Below are 16,759 nucleotides of genomic sequence, written 5' to 3' on the forward strand. Positions count from 1 at the left end.
TGGTCAGCATGGACAGGTTGGACAGAAGGGTCTGTTTCCATGCTGTACATCTCTATGACGAGCACTCGGTCATCTTGATCCAAGAAAGGTACCAACGACATAAGCGGGGCAAGTGGAACAGCTCGTCATCAAATTAAATCAGAACTTCATTTGATTCTCTATTTTTTGAACCGCAGACAAATCTCAAAATAAGCGTAGGGTTCTAAGTTTAGTGATAGAAGTGAGAAATTATAAAAGGCAAGTTACTTGTGGGAGTGGTGTGCAGTCCTCTAACAGTAAGGGGTCATGGAAGTTCATCAGGCAAATATAGCAATGATCATGGATTACTCTAATCTACAAATGGAACACAAAAATCAGATATGCAAAGGTAGCCAGAGGAGGGCTTCATAGAATGTTTTCAAGATAGTTCTTTTCCCAACAGCAAATTCTGGAACCTATCAACAAGCTATACTAGAATTTTACTTTGCAATGCAATAGTATAAATTAATGACTTTATAGTTAAGATACCATTACGTAGCAGTGAACAAAGATTGAATTTTGCATTCAGTTTAGAGGGAGAAGTCCAAGACTAGTATTTTAAAAACTTTAATAGCAATTATGAGGACATGGAGGTAGAGAAAGCTAAAGCAAACTGGCAAATTAGGTTAAGAGATAGGTTAATGCAATTGTAAAACATTTAAAAGGCTATTTCAAAACAAGAACAAAATATTTTGTGTGCTTAAAGATAGCATCAAATTTAAAGAAAAATCATTAAGTGTTTAAAGATAGGCAGCAGGCTGAACATGAAAAATAGCAAAGTATGACCAAAAGATTAGAGGGGGAAAAGAAACGTGAGAGAAAGATAGCAAAAACTATAAAGACAGATACAAAAGTTTCCAATGGAGAGACAAAAATGTTATAGAGTAACTTGTTGGAGTTGCAGGCTGATAATTTCCCAGGTCCTGACAACTTTCACCCGCTGATCTTAAACAAAAACATTAGTGAGATAGTTGATGCATTAATTTGAATTTACCTAAGTTCCCTAGACTCACAGAAATCTCAAATCAGATTGGGAAAGTGAGAGCAACACTTCTTTACAAAAAGAAAAAAAAAAGAGAAACAGCAGAAAACTATAGGCCAAGTAACTTGATATACCTCATAGCAAAGATGTTGGAAACTAATCATTAAAGATGTTAGGCAAGAGTCACCATGATTTGGAGAAAGGGAAATCATGTTTAATCATTTCATTGGAGTTCTTTGAAGTAAGTAACAGGATGCAGATAAAGGGGAACAGGTCCCCATATCGTACTTAGTTTTCCAGAAGACACCTGATAAGGTGTCACATTATAAAAAGGAAAATAAAAGCTGACCACGCTGCAATGTGGAATCTTGCCAAGAGCCTTGCTCAATTCCACATGGGCCACTTCAACTGAGTTAATGTTATTAATCTCCCTTTGTATTTGCTTGACGAACCTGATTGAATTTCTTTTTTGCACGTGATCTTCCTTTCACAAATTCATACTGGCTATGCTTGATTAATCGGTGCCTTTCCAAGTGGCTGTCTCTCAGAATTAATGTTAGATGTACTTATTTAAAAACTACTGCAGCTAACAAAACACATCATTCGATGTAGTTTGCTTGCTGAGCTGGGAGGTTAGCTTCCAGATATTTTGCCACCATACTTGGTAACATCTTCAGTGAGCTTCCAGATGAAGCACTGCAGCTTCCTTTATGGATGTTGGGATGATTATTGAACTACAGAAGCAATCATCCCAACATCCATCAGAACATTATTTCAACAAGCCACCAAAACACTGCAGCACAGAGGAACTACGCAGAACAGAGGAAAATGACCTATACAGTGTAATAAAAAAAAAAATTGGGTACCCAATGAACACAGTCCGCCGATTTCTCAGCAACAAACCCAAACAAGCAGGCAAAATGCATCCAGAAACCCTAGTCACTCTCCCCTACATTAAAGGCATCTCAGAAATGACTGCCAGACTACTCAGATCCCTTGGCATCATGGTAGCCCACAAACCCACCAACACACTAGAACAGCAGCTAACGAACTTGAAAGACCCTATACAGACAACAAGCAAAACTAATGTCATTTACAAAATACCGTCCAAGAATTGTAACAAACACTGCATTGGTCAAACAGGCAGAAAACTAGTCACTAGTATACATAAATATCAACTAACCACAAAACGACATGACCCTCTCTCTCTCTCTCTCTCTGGCATCCTTACATACAGATAAGGAAGGAACACCCCTTCAACTGGGACAATACATCCATCCTAGGACAAGCCAGAGACACGCACGAGAATTCCTAGAAGCATGGCATTCCAACCAGAACTCTTATCAACAAACACATTGACTTGGACCCCATTTACCAGCACCACCCACCCCACAAGAGAAAAAGAACAGGAAATGACATCACCAACCCAAAGAAACCCAAACATATAAATAGAAAGCAGGAATCATCAGCAGTGCTTTGCCCAGAGGCTCACTGAAGATGTTACCTAGTATGGTGACAAAACATCTGAAAATGAACCTTCCAGCTCAGCAAGCAAACCTACATCCAGAACCTCAACTCGAGCTGCAAATCTTCTAAAAACACATCACTGCATATATATTTTGTACAGTTAGGATAGTGCTAGTAAGATTCTAATGCCACCATTGCTGGCTTAATACTTGTGAATGGAGATTACAGTTGGAGGCAAAAGTATATGAATTCGGAGGAGAAGGAGGCCACTTGATCCCTCAAACCTATTCCACCATTCAATTACAACATGGTCAATGTTCCATCTAACTCGCGCACACAGTTGCTCCAAAATCCTGTGTATTGCAATCCAGTGTCTAAATACCCATTGAGACATTGCCTTACAAGCTTTGGAAGTTGCTATCTCACATGGATCTTGGAGGACCCATACAACCCGAAAGAAAGTTAAGGGAATGCTAATTGTGGCAGATGCATTTATGGCAAATGTCTATCTACTGCTTGTACTTTTACTTGTCCTTTGAAAAATATTCAAAGACTCTGCTTCCACTCACTTTTAAGATTGTTCTAGATCTTCCCACAAGAGAAATTCCCTTTCCATTTCCACCTTGTCAATATTCCTCCATTTCAAATACACCATATTACCATTCCAAACTCCAGTTGTTCCAAGTCTCGTTTGTCCAACCTTTCCTTGTAAGATAACCTGCCCAATGCAAGGAAAATTAAACCTTTCCTGAATTGATTTCAAATGCAGTTCCATCCTTCCCTAAATAAGGAGACTCATACTTGTGCATAGTTCTCTAATGTGGTCTCACCATTTTACTGTATATCTGAAGTAATAAACAGTCACTTTCTATTTGCTTACTTAATTTCTTGCTTTATCTTTTGCCAATTCTCGTATGAGAGCACCTGGATCCCTCTATATCTCAAAACAATTTTGCCATTTAGATAATGAGTTGCGTTTTTGAATTGCTACCTAAGTGGTCAATTTCACATTTTGCTCCATTTGCAAGATCTTTGCCAATTTGCTTAACCTATTCCACTCTGCAGCATCTATTATGAAGATGTGGTGTACTGTACCTTGAAGGGAGCTAAAAGCTAGCAGAACTACCTGACACAGCACCAAGTGTTCCGAACAAGATATAAATATAACATTTGGTCGAACAACTCAATTAGCTGGTTGCTTGGAGACAAAACAAATTCAAAATTGGGTCAGTTTAAATTATACCCCCAAAAAAAAAAACCAAACTCCAATCAAGTTTGAATTTAGTAAACTGACTATCTTAAAAGCCAAATGATACACTCCGAGGCTTTGGGGCGGGTATAAGACCAGGGAAAATTGAACAGTTTGGAGGAGAACTGCCAAGCCATCAATATCTGCAGACTGTCTGGAAAAATAGCTCTCTTAAAAAGGGTACCTTTATTAGTCAGTGAGCTGTGAAACAGAAATCCCTAAGAAGAAAAGACACCAAGGAAGATATATGACAAGATTCGACATTTGGCTGGTTTTGAAAATTTGAATTTTTGGTAAACCTTAATCAGGGATTTTAAAATCGGACTAGTATTATAGAAGGAAAGGTAAAAGATAGGAGTTGTAAAAAGTTGTTAGTTAATTATTCTGTTCTACTTTAAGAAATTAAAGTAAAATTAAACTCTTTAACAGTTCTTGACCTTCCGAATTTTCACACTGATTACTGCACAGGATAAATCTTTTGGGTTGCTGGTTTAAATTAAGCAGGAGGGTTTACCCATGACATAAACACATCCATATGTCCTCTTCATAACTATTTTTTAAAATCTATCAGCAAATTTAGTAACCCTATCTTAAGTTCTTTCATGCAAGTCATTACTTTTTAAAAAGTTGATGTTATGACACGGATTCCGATGGCATATTTCTTATTAGGTCTGGTTATATCTTATCAACCAGAAAAGATGAGTTGTGCCTACTTTTTTTTGTTTACAGTTGCCTGGACAATCTTCTATCCTTGTTAATATGCTATCTCTACACCACAGGATTTCCAGATTTCCCTGTATCTCCCAGCTGGATACAAAATTGGCTCAGTGACAGAAAACAAAGGCATTTGCTGACAGTTGTTTTGCTAACTAGAAAGCTACTTCCATTGAAGTTCCAAGGCTCAATACAGCGTGGCCTGTTTTTGTGGCATATATTAACAATTTCAATACAAAATGAGAGGATAAGATAAAGTTTGCAGATGACAAAAAAATGGATGCATGTTTGATATCAAAGAACTAAAAATCTAATCTAATCAATCTAATCTGGTTATCAGACAAGTGCCAAATGAATTTCAACCTAGAGAACTGCAAGATGATGCACATGGGCAAAGAAATGCACAATTAACAGGAATATATCAAAAAGGTGCAGAGGAAATTAAGGACCTCAGGTTGAAAGGCGACAGATCCCAGAAGGTAGCAGATCAGGTCAAGTAGATGTTCAAGGCAGCATGTGGAATGCTTTCTTTTATGAGCATGAGGTATAGAATAAGAGTAGACAGGCTAGCCTGGAAATCTACTCAAGTTCCACCTATTAAACAATTTATAATGTGTGCATTCTGGTCACCTCATTGCATAAAGAATTTTAAAGGCTCCAGAGGTATCATATCATGCCTCAACAGTGATTTTTTAAAAAAGAACTCAGTAACTGCACTAGAGTAAATGCCACACACATTTGCTAGGATTTTACCTAGACTGGAAAAATGCACATATGAAGACAGATTTGGGAAACTGGAGTTATTCTTCAGCTGAGGAGAGTTTTGATGGAAATATAGAAAATAGTGAAGGGCTCAATAAAGTGGCTAGGAAAGCATGGAGCATGGGCAGTGTTTAAGAGGTATAGATTTAAAGTAACAATATTGGAGTGGGGCACAAGTAGAAAAGAAGGATTTTTCACCCAAAGGGCAAGTGTCTGGAACTCACTACCAGAAAGAATACCAGAGGCAGAAACCCTCATGTTAAAAAAGATCTCTGGAGATGCATTTCAAATCTGCAACATGCATACATTCAGACTATAAGACCATAAGACATAGGAGCGGAAGTAAGGCCATTCGGCCCATCGAGTCCACTCCGCCATTCAATCATGGCTGATGGGCATTTCAACTCCACTTACCCGCATTCTCCCCATAGCCCTTAATTCCTTGTGACATCAAGAATTTATCAATCTCTGCCTTGAAGAAATTTAGCGTCCCAGCCTCCACTGCACTCTGTGGCAATGAATTCCACAGGCCCACCACTCTCTGGCTGAAGAAATGTCTCCGCATTTCTGTTCTGAATTTACCCCCTCTAATTCTAAGGCTGTATCCACGGGTCCTAGTTTCCTCGCCTAACGGAAACAATTTCCGAGCGTCCACCCTCTCCAAGCCATGTATTATCTTGTAAGTTTCTATTAGATCTCCCCTTAATCTTCTAAACTCCAATGAATACAATCCCAGGATCCTCAGCCGTTCCTCATATGTCAGACCTACCATTCCAGGGATCATCTGTGTGAGTCTCCGCTGGACACGCTCCAGTGCCAGTATGTCTTTCCTGAGGTATGGGGACCAAAACTGGACACAGTACTCCAAATGGGGCCTAACCAGAGCTTTATAAAGTCTCAGTAGCACAACAATGCTTTTATATTCCAACCCTCTTGAGATAATTGACAACATTGCATTCGCTTTCTTAATCACAGACTCAACCTGCATGTTTACCTTTAGAGAATCCTCAACTAGCACTCCCAGATCCCTCTGTACTTTGGCTTTACGAATTTTCTCACCATTTAGAAAGTAGTCCATGCTTGTATTCTTTTTTCCAAAGTGCAAGAGCTCGCATTTGCTCACATTGAATTCCATCAGCCATTTCCTGGATCACTCTTCCAAACTGACTAGATCCTGCTGCAGCCTCCCTACTTCCTCAGTACTACCTGCCTGTCCACCTAACTTTGTATCATTGGCAAACTTCACGAGAATGCCCACAGTCCCTTCATCCAGATCATTAATATATAATGCGAACAGCTGCGGCCCCAACACTGAACCCTGCGGGACACCGCTTGTCACCGGCTGCCATTTTGAAAAAGAACCTTTTATCCCAACTCTCTGCCTTCTGTCAGACAGCCAATCCTCAATCCATACCAGTAGCCCACCTCGAACACCATGGGCCCTCACCTTGCTCAGCAGCCTCCCGTATGGCACCTTATCAAAGGCCTTTTGGAAGTCTAGGTAGATAACATCCACTGGGTTTCCCTGGTCTAACCTACTTGTCACCTCTTCAAAGAACTCCAACAGGTTTGTCAGGCACGACCTCCCCATACTAAATCCATGTTGATTTGTTCTAATCTGACCCTGCTCTTCCAAGAATTTAGAAACCTCATCCTTAATGATGGATTCTAGAATTTTACCAACAACCGAGGTTAGGCTAATTGGCCTATAATTTTCCATCTTTTGCCTTGATCCTTTCTTGAACAAGGGGGTTACAACAGCGATCTTCCAATCATCCGGGACTTTCCCTGACTCCAGTGACTTTTGAAAGATCTCAACCAATGCCTCCGCTATTTCCTCAGCCACCTCCCTCAGAACTCTAGGATGTCGCCCATCGGGGCCAGGAGATGTATCAATTTTAAGACCTTTCAGCTTTTCTAGCACTTTCTCTTTTGTAATGGCAACCATACTCAACTCAGCCCCCTGACTCCCTTTAATTGTTGGGATATTACTCATGTCTTCCACTGTGAAGACTGATGCAAAGTACTTATTAAGTTCTCCTGCTATTTCCTTATCTCCCATCACTAGGCTTCCAGCATCAGTTTGAAGTGGCCCCAATGTCTACTCTTGCCTGTCATTTGTCTTATGTATTGAAAGAAACTTTTACTATCATTTCTAATATTACTGGTTAGCCTACCTTCATATTTGATCCTCTCCTTCCTTATTTCTCTCTTTGTTATCCTCTGTTTGTTTTTGTAGCCTTCCCAATCTTCTGATTTCCCAGTGCTCTTGGCCACTTTATAGGATCTCTCTTTTCCTTTGATAGATTTCCTGACTTCCTTTGTCAGCCATGGCTGTCTAATCCCTCCTCGGATAATCTTTCCCTTCTTGGGGATGAACCTCTGTACAGTGTCCTCAATTTTACCCACAAACTCCTGCCATTTTTGCTCTACTGTCTTCCCTGCTAGGCTCTGCTTCCAGTCTATTTTCGTCAGTTCCTCTCTCATGCCCTCATAATTACCTTTATTTAACTGTAACTGTAACCGATTTTGCCTTCTCTCTTTCAAACTGCAGACTGAACTCTACCATATTATGATCGCTGCTTCCTAAGTGTTCCCTTACTTTAAGATTTTTTATAAAGTCTGGTTCATTACATAGCACTAGGTTCAGAATAGCCTGTTCCCTTGTGGGCTCCATGACAAGCTGTTCCAAAAAGCCATCCTGTAAGCATTCCATGAATTCCCTTTCTTTGGATCCACTGGCAACATTATTTACCCAGTCCACCTGCATATTGAAGCCTCCCATGATCACCGTGACCTTGCCTTTCTGACATGCCCTATCTATTTCCCAGTACATGTTGCACCCCTGGTCCTGACCACTGTTAGGAGGTCTGTACATAACTCCCACTATGGTTTTTTTTTGCCTTTGTGGTTCCTCAATTCCACCCACACAGACTCCACATCATCCGACGCTATGTCATTCAGTGGCATCGATTTAATTTTGTTCTTAACTAACAAGGCAATCCCACCCCCTCTGCCCACCTCCCTGTCTTTTCGATAAGTTGAAAACCCTTGGATGTTTAACTGCCAGTCCTGACCCCCTTGTAACCACGTCTCTGTGATGCCTACCCCATCATAATTATTCATGATGATCTGTGCCATTAGTTCGTCTGCTTTGTTACCAGAATGCTCGTAGCATTTGTAAAGTGCCTTAATGTTAACTTTCTTATCATTAGAGATATTGGAAGTCATAAGATGTCCTAAGTTATCCTTCCTTTTTGCTGCATTGCCAGTCTGTCTCAAGTTTAAATCTGCCTGCACATATGCTATCCTGCCACTTATCTTTCCATTTAACTCCATACTCCCTGTCGCTTTCGCTTTCACTTTCCCCCAACTCAGAAGTTTAAAGTTCTACTGACCACCCTATTTATCCTTTTTGCTAGAACATTAGTACCTGATCGGTTCAGGTGGAGACCGTCCCAACGGTACAGATCCCCCGGTTCCAAAACTGATGCCAATGCCCCACAACGTGGAATCCCTCTTTCCCACACCAATCCCTTAGCCACGTGTTTACTGGCTAAACACTAAAGTGCTTAAAAACAGAATGTAATGGAAAACATATCTGGCAGCATTGTTAAGTTTTCCTCTCTAAACATACTGCCAAGCCTGCTAAGTTTCTCCAGTACTTTCTGTCTTTGTTTCAAATTTCTAGCACACTCAGTTATAGAGTTTTACAGCATGGAAACTGCTTTATTTTCTGAAACGTGCTCAGAAAAGATTTACAAGGATGTCAGGATTGGAGAGCTTGAGCTAAAAGGGGCTGAATAGGATGGGAGCGTCAGAGGCTCGTAAAATCATGCAGGGCTTAGATGTGGTGAATAGCCAAGCTCTTTTCCCCAAAGCAGAGAAGTCCAAAACAAGAAGGCATAGGTTTAAGGTGGGGATTGGGGTGGAATTTAAAAGGGACCTCAGGAGCAACTTTTTCACAGAGAGGGTGGTGCCTATATGGAATGAGGTGCTAAAGGAAGTGGTGGAGGCGGGTACAATTACAACATTTAAAAGGCATCCGAGTGTGTAAATGAATAGGAAGGGTTTAGAGCCAAATGCGTCCAGATTAATTTAGGATATTTGGGCAAGGTCGAGTTGGACCAAAGGGTTTGTTTCCGTGCTATACATCTCAGGCTCTATATTACTGAAAAGTGGAGTTTGTTTAGATGGTTTCTTGATTGACGTAGGCACCAAAAGCTAAGTGGCTTTTTGACAAGCAAGCTTTAATTATTCTAACAGCATAAAGTGACATAATACTTGCCTACAGTAAACATTGCAGTAACCTCAGCCTGGGTATGCATTAATCAACTTGCTACAAAGATTTACATCGGGCAATATGAATACTAAACTAAGCGTTGTGCTGTATCTTGAAGAGATGGAGTCATAAGATTATATTTTATCGTCAGAATAGCCGTTGTAGCCTCTTCCGTTGAAGATGACTACTGATGGAGTTTGGATCGTTATCAGGTACTAATGAGGCCCAGGGGATTGGAAAGTAACATGCCATAACCGCTTTCGGGCATTGGAACTGGAACCTCTGTCAAACACTCGCGTTACCTTCCACAGCGTCCGATACAGTCTCGATCAGGAGGTGCTCCTTGGAGGAATCGGCGAGTCTGGAATCGAAACCGGATGAATCTACCAGAACATTGCCGGCGCTAACGGCCACTGAACCCCACTCGGCCATTGTCACGCCGGCAGTAAGTCGTGGCTGCGTCTCAATCCAAGCGACCCACAAAACCGCGGACAGGTATCGCGAATAAAAAGAAGCAAAGCTCCGGTTTAAATTTGGCGCTTTCTCTCGCCTTATAACGGCTTTGGAACCTGAGCCCACCGCGTCCTCAACAACCAAATTCAAAATTCGGGCCACCCTTCTAAACGCCTCTTTGATTGGTCTACGAAGACGCAAGGAGATAATTGGACAGTCCTATTCTGATTGGTCATCCCATGAACAGTTAAGATTCTGCGGCCGATGATTGGAGCTGGGGGCACCAAGGCCGTACCTGATTGGTCGGTGAACCGTCGTACCCTCCCGATCCGATAAAGATGACCCCCCCCCCATGGCATTCGGAAAATCCAAACTTTGACATGCTGGAAATTTGGAATAGTGAATATTTCATAACATCTGTAATTCGAAGTGTAGTGAGCTATCACTGAGTGCTAAACACTGTATTGAAAGAAACCTCCTTTGTTCAGGTTCATTAACTTGTGAAACATATTCAAATATCCAATTCAGTTTGAAAAGTCGACACCACACAATCTCAGCGCTATTATATACTACTTCGACGCTGTTTATAACTTAAACTACAGAACTGAAATTCTCTTTATTTTTCGATTATAATAAAAACAAGTAATTGCAGATGCTGAAGATCGGAAACTAAAGCGGAAATTGTTAAACTCGTTCTGAAGAAGGGTCACTGGATTAAAAACATTAACGTTCACGCTGCTCTTAGATCTGTCAACAAATACTGGCTGATCTGCTGATTTTCTCCAGCAATTTCTGTTCTTGTTTCCTTTAGTTTTAAAAGATTGGAGTAAACCACTTCACGTGTGCAATGACCTTTAAATAGGCCAGATGTCCCCAACAGTAAATTGGGGACAGCACGTCTCTAATTCGGGATTTAGAGTTTGCTACAGTTACCAGAGAATAATTATTTTGTACTTTTAAAAACGACTCCGTTCAAGAATAAGACAGCTCCTGGTAGTCATAAAGCCTGCTGAAGAGTGTCCCTTTAAATTAACAACTTTTTAAAAACATTCTGTAACAAAAACAGAAGTTGCTGAAAAAGTTCAGCAGGTCTGGCAGTACCTATGCAGAAAAATCAAAGTTAACGTTTCGGGTCAGGTGACTCTTCCTCAGTTTCTGTTTTTGTTTCTGATTTACAGCATCTGCAATTTTTTCGGTTTTTAAGCATTTTGGCACTGGTGAGTAAAGATGAGCAATTATGCTAATGTGTTCACACACATTATGTAAACCTAAGGGGCAAAAGAGGAATAGATCAGCACCAAAAAATTCAAGATTGATATATGTACAATTGGAAAATCACAAATCCTGGCTCTCGATGCCACTACATTTTGCCCCAAATCTGGAGAATAATCTGACACCAATTGTTCTTCCAGGGAATGTATTTTGTTGAATCAACTCACGAGGGATATTGAACCATGAGAATGTTGTTTATTGTGGCAAAACGTGTCAAACATTTGGGATCCAATTATTAAGTATACTGAATAGTGTACACATTGCATCTACCACTAATGCACACAAAATATTCTTTAACTTACATCTTCTTTAAAGACAACCGGAAATTTGGAGAAATACTCATTGTCTAGGAGAAAATCATCACCATGAATAGTGACTAAATCTACTGTGATTTTGCACCATGAGAACGATGGAAGCTCGTGAGGGTGCAGAGGGTTATGTGCGGTGCTAATGAAACTTATAGCAATTTTATTCAGATTTAATAATTTGGTATGTCTGAGGTACCAGGGATATAATAGATATCGAAGTCAAATGCCTTACTCCTCACCAATGGCAGTCTTTTGTGAGAGGTGGCTGCCAAGCAATGGGAAGTACTCAACATATTCCAGAGTTTCCATTTCAGCATATTTGGATGGAATATTTGATTGACCAGGCTTAGGTTGAAATGTTTTTTGTTTTGGCAACATTCAAGGACAACGTGAGTTTTTTTTGTATGCAGAATTGAAGAGATCAAGAATAGTTTGCAAATCTGGTGTAGGGTAGAAAATGATAGTCAATTGCATGCTGTAAATATACATGTGCATGACAGTCAGTTTAGATATAGAAGTGACCACGATTAAATTTTTGTCTGGCAGTGTTTAAAACTTTCCAAAGATTGTTTCTTTTCTTTAAATAACCAAGTTGGACTCAATATTTAAAGTGTAGTGTCACCAAAGTCCTGCACATGTGCATCAATATTTCTTTATTCAGGACCTCTTGTCCACTGGAAATAAAGGCTAATATCCCATTTACTTTCCTAATTGATTGATGTATTTACCTACTAATGGTATTCCCCAATATGGGGATACACAAGTTTCTGAACAGTAACATGTACAAGATCCACACTTCTTAAAAACAATTCTGCTTTTTTGTTCTTACGGCCAAAGCAAATAACCTCATAAACCTCCACATTACACTTGACATATGCCACTATTTCCCACTCACTTGTATTTACCTCTTTGCAGACTCTATGATTTCCTTGCATTGGCACCTGGATTTGAATCATCAGCAACCAGATATATCAAGTCTTTTTCTGACTCATACATAGATTTTATAGAGCACTGATCCTAGCCTGCCAACCTGAATATATATCATTGATGGCCATTTTCTTCTCCTGTCCATTAAGCAATCTCTATTCATTTTAATATATTCATTTTAACACCCCAAACTCCCCAAGTCCTTATTTTGCCTATTAACTTTTTGTGTCGTACCTTATCAAATGTCTTTTGTAAATTCAAGTGTACTACAGCTTTTGGTCTCCCTTGTCTACCTTATTAGTCACTCTTAATAGCCCTAGATTTCACTTTATTTCTGTTTTATAACAGGTCTTCTATTGTGAAGACAGAAAAAATATTTGTTCCATGTCTCTGCTGTTTCTGAATCTTCAGGGTAATTTCTCCTGTCTCTGCATTTAAGGGATTAGTGCTTAGTTTAACTATTGTTTTCCTTTTTGCATACCTGTAAAAGCTCTTAATGGTTTTGAGATTTCTGGTTGGTTTGCTGTCATTCCATTTTTAATCAATCCTGTGGTAGCCCTTTGCTACTTTCCAAAACACTCCCAACCTTTCGACATTAGAACTGAAAGGTGAATATAGCGAGTTAGGTTGTAAGCTAAAAGGCAGGATGAGCAGAGTAGTAATCTCAGGGTTACTACTAGTACCAAGGGTTAGTAAGCCTGGAGGGGTACCAATATCCTGGGTGAGAGGTATGCTAGAAATCTTTGCGAGGGTTTAATTTGACAGGGGAATGAGAACTGGAACTACAGATCAGTGGATGAGGTATCTGTTGAATAGGCAGATACAGTATACAGAGAGTCTGTGAGAAAAGATAGACAATTGATAACGCAAAGTTGCAGTCAGTGTGAAGTGTGGCTCTTTTCACACAAGAATTGTCAGGAATAAGGGTGATGAACTTACAGCATGGATGAGTACTTAGAACATTACAGCACAGCACTTTCGGCCCTCAATGTTGCATCAACCTGTGGAACTAATCTGAAGCCCATCGAACCTACACTATTCCATTCTCGTCCATATGTCTATCCAATGACCATTTAAATGCCCTTAAAGTTGGCGAATCTACTAGTGTTGCAGACAATGCCATCCACATCCCTACTACTGAGTAAAGAAACTACCTCTGACATCTGTCATATACCAATCACTCCTCAATTTAAAGCTATGACCCCATGTGTTAGCCATTGCCATCCAAGGAAAAAGGCTCTCACTGTCCAACCTATCTAACCATCTAATTATCTTGTATGTCTCAATTAAGTCATCTCTCAACCTTCTCATCTATAACAAAAACAGTCTCAAGTCCCTCAACCTTTCCTCATACGACCTTCTCTCCATACCAGGCAACATCATAGTAAATCTCCTCTGAACCTTTTCTAAATCTTTCACATCCTTCCTATAATGCGGTGACCAGAACTGTACGCAATACTCCAAATGGGGCCACACCAGAGTTTTGTACAGCTGCAGCATCATCTCATGTTTCCGAAACTCAAACCCTCTACCAATAAAAGCTAACACACCATATACCTTCTTAACAACCCTATCAAACTGGGTTGCAACTTTCAAGGATTTATGTACCTGGACACAGAGATCCTTCTGTTCATCCACACGATCAAGAATCTTACCATTAGCCCAGTACTCTACATTTCTGTTACTCCTTCCAAAGTGAATCACCTCACACCTTTCCACATTAGACTCAATTTGCCACCTCTTAGCCCAGCTTTGCAGTTTATTTACGTCTCTCTGTAACTACACATCCTTCGTCACTATCCACAACTCTACCGACCTTAGTGTCATCCGCAAATTTACCAACCCATCCTTCTATGCCCTCAACCAGGTCATTTATAAAACAATGGACCCAAAACAGATCCTTGTAGTACCCAGTAGTAACTGAACTCCAAGATGATTATTTCCCATCAACCACCACCACCTTCTTTAAGCTAGCCAATTTCTGATCCAAACTGCTAAAATACCCTCAATCCTGTGCCTCCATATTTTGTGCAATAGCCTACCATGGGGAACCTTATCAAATGCCTGAGTGAAATCCATATACACCACATCAACCACTTTACTCTCATCATCTGTTTTGTCACCTTCTCAAAGAACTCAATAAGGTTTGTGTGGCATGACCTACCCTTCACAAAACAGTGTTGACTATCCCTAATCAACTTAGTCCTTTCTAGGTGATAATAAGTCCGCTCTTATCCTTTCCAACCCTTTACCCACAACTGAAGTAGACTATACTTTCCAGGGTTGGGTCAACCCCCTTCTTGAACAAGGGAACAACATTTGCTATCCTACAGTCTTCTGGCACTATTCCTGTAGCTATGATGTTGTGGCCAGTACAGAGACTTGGATATCACAGGAACAGGAATGTTCCAGGGTTTAGAGGTTTCAAAAGGAATAGAGAGGGAGGTAAAAAGAGGTGGGGGAGTGGCATTGCTAGTCAAGGATAGCCGCAGAAAAGTAGGTTATTGAGGAAGGCTTGTCTACTGAGTCATTATGGGTGGAAGTCAGAAACAGTAAAGGAACAGCCAATTTGTTGGGGGTTTTCTATTGATCCCACCAATAGCAACAGAGAAACTGAGGAGCAGATTGGGAGGCAGGTTTTGGAAAGGTGCAAAAATAAGACCGTTGTTGTCATGGGTGACTTCAATTTCTCAAATGTTGATTGGAACCACCTCAGTGCAACAACTTCATATGCAGCAGGTTTTGTCAGGGATGTCAATATGTAGATAGGCCAACGAGAGGGGAGGCCATGTTGGATTTGGTGCTTGGCAATGAACCAGGACAGGTGTCAGATTTCTTGGCGGGACAGCATTTCACTGATAATGATCACAACTTCCTGACCTTTATTATAGTCATAAAGAGGGATAGGAGCAGACAGTATAGAAAAGTGTTTAATTGGGGGGGAATTACAATGCTATTAGGCAGGAACTGTGGTTCATAAATTGGAAGCAGATATTCTCAGGGAAATACATGACAAAAATGTGGAGGTTGTTTAGGGAGCACATGCTGCAAATGCTGGATAAGCTTGTCCCACTGAGGCAAGGGAAGGATGATAGAGTGAAGGAACCTTTAGGGGAGAAGAAATGTGGAACATCTAGCAAGACGAAGGAGGAAGCTTACTTCAGGTTGAGGAAGCAAGGATCACATAGCAAGGTTGCCAGAAAGGAACTGAAGAATGGACTTAAGAGAGCTAGAAGGTTCATGAAAGAGCCTTGGTGGTTAGGATTAAGGAAAACCCCAAAAGCGTTCTATACTTCTGTGAGCAACAAGAAGATGGCCAGCGTGATAGTAAGGCCAATCATGGATAGTGGTGGGTACTTGTGCCTGGAATAGGTGGTGGTAGGGGAGGTTCTTAATGAATACTTTGCTTCAGTATTCTCTAGTGAGACAGACCTTGTTGTTTGTGAGGACAGCGTGAAACAGGCTGATATGCTCAAGCAGGTTGATGTTAAGGAGGAGGATGTGTCAGAAATTTTGAAAAACATTAGGATAGATAAGTTCCCTGTGCCAGATGGGATATACCCAAGGTAAATTTGGGAAGCGAGGAAAGAGACTGCTGCATCCTCACTGTCCACTGGAGTAGTGCCAGATGATTGGAGGGTGGCAAATGTTATTCCCTTGTTCAAGAAAGGGAATAAGAATAACCCTGGCAATTAGGTAGGTGGTAGGCAAATTATTGGAGTGATTTCTGAGAGACAGGATTTTTGATTATTTGGAAAAGCACAGTTTGATTAGAGATAGATCAGCATGGCTTTGAGAGGGGCAGGTCATGCCTCACAAGCCTTACTGAACTTTTTCACGATGTGACAAAACACATTGATGAAGGTAGAATAGTGCATGTGGTGTGTGCCATTTTTACCAAGGCATTTGATAAGGTTCCCCATGGTAGGCTCATTCAGAAAGTAAGGAGGCATGAGATACAGGGAAATTTCGCTGTTTGGATATAGAATTTGCTAGCTCATAGAAGACAAGGGTTGGTAGTAGAATGGAAAGTATTTAGCCTGGAACTCGGTAACCAGTGGTGTACCGCAGGAATCTGTTCTGAGACCTCTGCTCTGTGATTTTTATAAACGTGAATGAGGAAATGAGAGGGTGAAGGAAGTGTTAAGAAAGGCAATAAACTGAAATGCAGCAGCTGAAGGGGTTAGAGTTTAAGTTTAAGGTGGCAAGGGGAATTGGAGAATGAGGAAATCATTAAAAGTGGTCATAATAGGAGCAAAAGAGAAGGGAACGGAAGAAGAAAATGAGGAAAGAGTGAAAGGCTGAGGACAATAGACAAACAAAAA

At 40.6% G+C, this 16,759-nt stretch overlaps 1 protein-coding gene across 3 annotated transcripts in view; it reads right to left on the reverse strand.

The window, feature by feature from the left end:
* The window catches only part of ect2 (epithelial cell transforming 2), an 84,245-nt gene extending 74,167 nt beyond the window's left edge, over window positions 1-10,078 (reverse strand). For all 3 annotated transcript variants that reach the window (XM_043702209.2, XM_043702208.2, XM_087993591.1), the window contains exon 1: window positions 9,777-10,078. In XM_043702209.2, the coding sequence (XP_043558144.1) occupies window positions 9,777-9,906 (130 nt within the window). In that variant the 5' untranslated portion in view covers window positions 9,907-10,078. The remainder of the gene's footprint in view (window positions 1-9,776) is intronic.
* Between the last annotated feature and the right edge of the window lie 6,681 nt (window positions 10,079-16,759).

This window comes from Chiloscyllium plagiosum, unplaced genomic scaffold, assembly GCF_037043375.1.
Source record: "Chiloscyllium plagiosum isolate Xiang-an unplaced genomic scaffold, Cpla_swu_hap1 HiC_scaffold_13, whole genome shotgun sequence".
Classification (NCBI taxonomy): domain Eukaryota; kingdom Metazoa; phylum Chordata; class Chondrichthyes; order Orectolobiformes; family Hemiscylliidae; genus Chiloscyllium; species Chiloscyllium plagiosum.